Raw genomic sequence first — 5,000 nt, forward strand, 5'->3', positions numbered from 1 at the left:
TGATGATAATAACAAAAAGCCGTACTTCAATAGTGAGAGTGTCAGCCTTGGCTATGATGGGGACTACATTGGTGACCTTGTCCAGCCTCCGCAGAACCTCCACGTCCAGGGAACTCAACCTGCGGGAACCAGTGCGAGTTTAGTCACCCTTGAACCACGTAACAGAAAATGGGTCAGTAAGCTCAAAATGTCGACATGATTGGAGACTGCATAATAGATAAATTGTGTAAGTAAAGTATAAAATAATGAAACTCAGCCTGCGGGAACCAGTGCGAGTTTAGTCACCCTTGAACCACGTAACAGAAAATGGGTCAGTAGCTCAAAATGTCGACATGATTGGAGACTGCATAATAGATAAATTGTGTAAGTAAAGTATAAAATAATGAAACTCAGCCTACGGGAACCAGTGCGAGTTTAGTCACCCTTGAACCACGTAACAGAAAATGGGTCAGTAGCTCAAAATGTCGACATGATAGGAGACTGCATAATAGATGATAGTGTAAATAAAGTCAAAATAAGTAAATAAATAAAATAAATCAAAATAAATACATAATGGTTCTGTTAGTATTGTTTGTTTTATTATTAAGATTCAGTATTGCTGTTTGTGTGACGTTGTGAAGTGTGATTAAATACGTTTTTTGTTTAGTGTGATTACAGTGACGAAAAAAAAAATCCACACTATTACATTCTTGCTGGGAATTAAAGTTAAAAGGAAAACTAAATCTGGGTCTTCGTCTGGGTATTTACAGCAAGAAGAGCTTATATCTCCAACTTTATTAGGAGTTAACCAAGTAAAAGGAGGCCAGCTACATCATTTCTTTAACTGTTTATGACGTAAGATAATTTTTTGAAGCCTAAACGCATATACAAGAGAGTTTAAAGGCAACAATAATGAGGGCTAATTATGCACCGGCCTGAGTGTTTACCGCCACGCCGTTCTCAAAATGCAGCAAGGGAAAAATATACGTAGAAGTGAAAGAAAAAGTGCCTTAATGCTGGTGATGAACGCTTCTCACACAGCTAAGGGAAGTGGTGTTGTGATGGTGTGGTGGTGGTGATGACAGTAATAATAATAATAATAATAATAATAATAATAATAATAATAATAATAATAATAATAATAATAATAATAATAATAATAATGGTAGTAATAATAACAACATTATTATTATTATTATCATTATCATTATTATTATTAGCAGGAAGAATAGCGTAGCAAAATAGTAGTAGTAGTAGTAGTAGTAGTAGCAGTAGTAGTAGTAGTAGTAGTAGTAGTAGTAGTAGAAATAAGAAGCAGTAGTATTAGCAGTTATATCATTAGTAGAAACTGCAGCAGTAGTAGTAGCAGTAGTAGTAGTAGTAGTAGTAGTAGCAGTAGCAGTAGTCGTGGTGGTGGTGGTGGTGGTGGTGGTGGTGGTGGTACTCACGAGTGTCCAGAGGGCGGGATGAAGTAGAGGCAGCAGTGCACGCGGGTGTCTGGGATCCTGAGCAGGCGATGCACCTTCTGCTCCTCCGTCAGGTAGGCGGTCGTACTGCTCCTCGATGTAGCTGATGATGGGGTCCCAGCTGTGGGGCGAGGAGAGTGAGTGGGGGGTGAAGGGAGGAGGAGGAGGAGCAGCGTGAGTGTGGTGAAGGGAAGAGGAGGAGAAAGATGGATGATATGAGACCTTCAAATACGAGGAGGAAGATTAAAATAAATAAATAAATAAATAAAATAATAATAATAATAAGTAAATGGCCAATTAACTAACTGACTGACTGAATAACTAACTAAATAAATAAATAAATGAAAGGAGGAGGAGGAGAAGGAAGAGATGGAAGAGGAGAAGTGAAATGCGAATCAGAAGGAAGAGAGGGAGACGATGAAACATGTTTACAGAAGACTGCCATAGGAAACATCACCAAAAATCCAGGTGTTTATTAATCCACTAACACAAAAGCATCTCACAAAGCACCGGAATGGACAGGTAAGCACACACGCAAGATGGCGACTCATTTTCACCTGCATTTCACGAGACTTTCATTAAGTAAATTGCGTGGCGTGGCAGACTGTAACACAAGGCATGTCTGAGCCGCTCCCCTCCCTTCCACACACCCCATCACAATTTTCAGACCTCTGTTCCTGCACTCTGCTCTCACCGTGACTCCTCAATGGCCACAGAGAAGACTAGCCGGGTTCTCAAGAGTGTTTCTCCTGTTAACAATGTGGAAATCTTGTTAATCTTTCACTAGAACTATAAAACACTAGGAAACTTTAATTTGGAGGTGCGGCTTAAGTGTTTCAATATATGGTCCAAGGAATACAGTAGTTTCAGCTTAAATTTTTCTTTATTTTCTATGATATATTGACCCCCGCAACACAGATGGCAGCACTAAAAAGATTCGAAATTATTGTTAGAGTTAGACTTCTTCTCCCTCTCTCTCTCTCTCTCTCTCTCTCTCTCTCTCTCTCTCCTTGAGACCAACGAATAAAAGCGCCTCCAAGACCACTAGTGTTTAGATTTGTTGTGGTTCACTGGCACGTTCAGGAGACAAAATAAACAATAGGGGATTTGATAAACATCGCAGAGTCAGTCGATACACAGCATGACACGTGGAAGAGAACAAGAAGAAGAAGAAGAGAAGAAGAAGAAGAAGAAGAAGAAGAAGAAGAAGAAGAAGAAGAAGAAGAAGAAGAAGAAGAAGAAGAAGAAGGGGAAACAACAACAACATGATAAACAAGAACATGAACAAGAAAAAGCACAGCAGCAAAAAGGATACGAAGATAGAAAATTCATGAAGAAAATAAAAATAAAAGATGAGTAATAACAAAAAAGTAAAGAATGAAGATGAGGAGGAGGAGGAGGAGGAGGAGGAGGAGGAGGAGGAGGAGGAGGAGGAGGAGGAGGAGGACAGTGCTCTCCTTAAATAGCAATTAGTGATCCGTCCAAGCAAGGAGTGGGAGCAATTTAATGACCTCACCTCATTTGCCCTTCTTAAGCCCCCTGACGTGCTGACAACCTGACGAGCACTGACAGCACCGGACTGGCATGGTGCAGGTATGCCAGTGACCCTTTAACATATCTAAGGTCAAAGGTAGTTTCTAATTGGTAGGATGACCTCAAAACACTGGCATTACCTATGTGGTGTCACCGTGTTTACTGAGCAGCAACTAAAACCATTGGGGAATTATAAAAGTGTTTGTATTTTTATTAATTTGCTTTGTTTTATTTACTATTATTATTATTATTATTATTATAGTTATTATTGTTATTATTATTATCATTATTATTATTGCTATTGTTGTTGTATTTAATCGTTTATCTATTATTTCTACTTCATTTTGTTCATTTATAAGTATTTTATCTATTTAAGGATTTATTCTACTTTTTATTTTATTTATCTATATATTCAATTATCTATTTATTCATTCATTCATTATTATATTCTTATCTGTTTACTTACAATGCCTATATATTATTTTCTTTCCTGTGGACAAGCAATTTCAACACGCACACACACTTATCTTTTTATTTATCTATCACCAACTGATTTATTTATGCATTTTTTTTTTCTTTTTTATGAACCTGCAGTTTGAAGACAAGGATGCACACACCCACCAGTTCTCGTTGTTGATGTGGTCTCCGAACCCAGGTGTGTCCGTGACTGTGAGGTGCAGCTTCACCCCGCCCTCACTCACGGTCGTCTCCACCTTCTTCACCTGCAACACCAACAACACACACCACTCACTCAACAGGAAAACAACACACACACACACACACACACACACACACACACACACACACACACACACACATGCTATCAAACATCAAACAGGGAATCTTAACATTAACTTGTCTTTTGGTCATTGTTATCTACGGTGAATTAACTGCACCTGACCCTTGTGTGCTTGTGTAAAGGGTGCAGAATACCTGTGTAGCTTACGAGGGTACCTGTTTCAAGGGCGGACAGTTTGCCTCGAGTAGTCATTTGCATAAGAACATAAGAAATAAGGGAAGCTGCAAGAAGCGGTCAGGCTTACACGTGGCAGTCCCTGAATGAAATATATACTCGTATCTACCTATTTTCACCTATTTCACGAGTCATTCATTTTCGTGTATATAAACGGCACAGGAAAGAATGTATGGACTAATGAACTGTTTTTTTTTTGTTTTTTGTTTTTTATTAAGGGTCCAGCGCAGATCAAGAGGAACTGGAGGTGTAATGGGGAGGGGTTGGGGGGGTAGGGGGAGGAGGGACCAGCTGCCAAATACTGTTTTTTTTTTATTTAGTTTTTATATTACCTATCTGTTTATCTATTTTATCTATGCATATATGTATTCGTTTTATTTCATTTTCCAATTTATCTTCTTCCTTCCTTCATTCATTTACTTATCTAACCTTATTATTCATATATTTACCGCTACTATTTTCTTTTCTTAAACATTTGACAATATAAAATCACCACTTTCAGCAACTTGATCATCTGCAGGTATCAGGTGTACAAAAGTGTGTGTTTGAGGGTGCAGTGTTTCAGTACCGTCGCGACAGTGGTAGGGAGGGACAGTGCTCACCTGTGTAGTGGAAGGTAGCGGCTCCTCCTGCCCCTCCTTCTTCCTGGCCACCGAGGACTTGAAGAGTGTGTTAACCAGGGTGGACTTGCCCAGACCACTTCGCCCTGAGGAGAGAGGATATTGTTACTCTTACTGTTTCTACTGGTCCGTGTGTGTGTGAGTGTGTGTGTGTGTGTGTGTGTGTGTGTGTGTTTGTTTCTTTCTTTCCCTGTTTGCCTGTCTCTCTGCTTCTCTGCCTATATGGTTTGTTTGCTTTTCTGTCTGTCTGTCTGTCTGTTTGTATGTCTGTCTGTCTGTCTGTGTATCAGCTTGTCTTTTTGTATGTCTGTATATCTGCCTGTCTGTCTGTCTGTCTGTCTATCCGTCTGTCTGCCTGTCTACTTGTCTGTCTGTCTGTCTATCTGCTGGTTTGTTTTGTCTGTCTACCTGCCTGTCTACCTATCTGTT

The 5,000-nt window shown here is 39.5% G+C and overlaps 1 protein-coding gene across 1 annotated transcript in view; it reads right to left on the bottom strand.

Annotated features, from left to right (window-relative positions):
- LOC135093674 (neuronal-specific septin-3-like) overlaps window positions 1-5,000 on the bottom strand; it is a 26,251-nt gene that overhangs the window by 6,519 nt on the left and 14,732 nt on the right. Inside the window, 5 exon segments of the mRNA XM_063993176.1 lie at window positions 26-119; window positions 1,428-1,522; window positions 1,524-1,566; window positions 3,600-3,700; window positions 4,554-4,657. Coding sequence (XP_063849246.1) covers window positions 26-119; window positions 1,428-1,522; window positions 1,524-1,566; window positions 3,600-3,700; window positions 4,554-4,657 — 437 coding nt within the window.

The sequence above is a fragment of the Scylla paramamosain genome, chromosome 43, assembly GCF_035594125.1.
Source record: "Scylla paramamosain isolate STU-SP2022 chromosome 43, ASM3559412v1, whole genome shotgun sequence".
Lineage (NCBI taxonomy): Eukaryota > Metazoa > Arthropoda > Malacostraca > Decapoda > Portunidae > Scylla > Scylla paramamosain.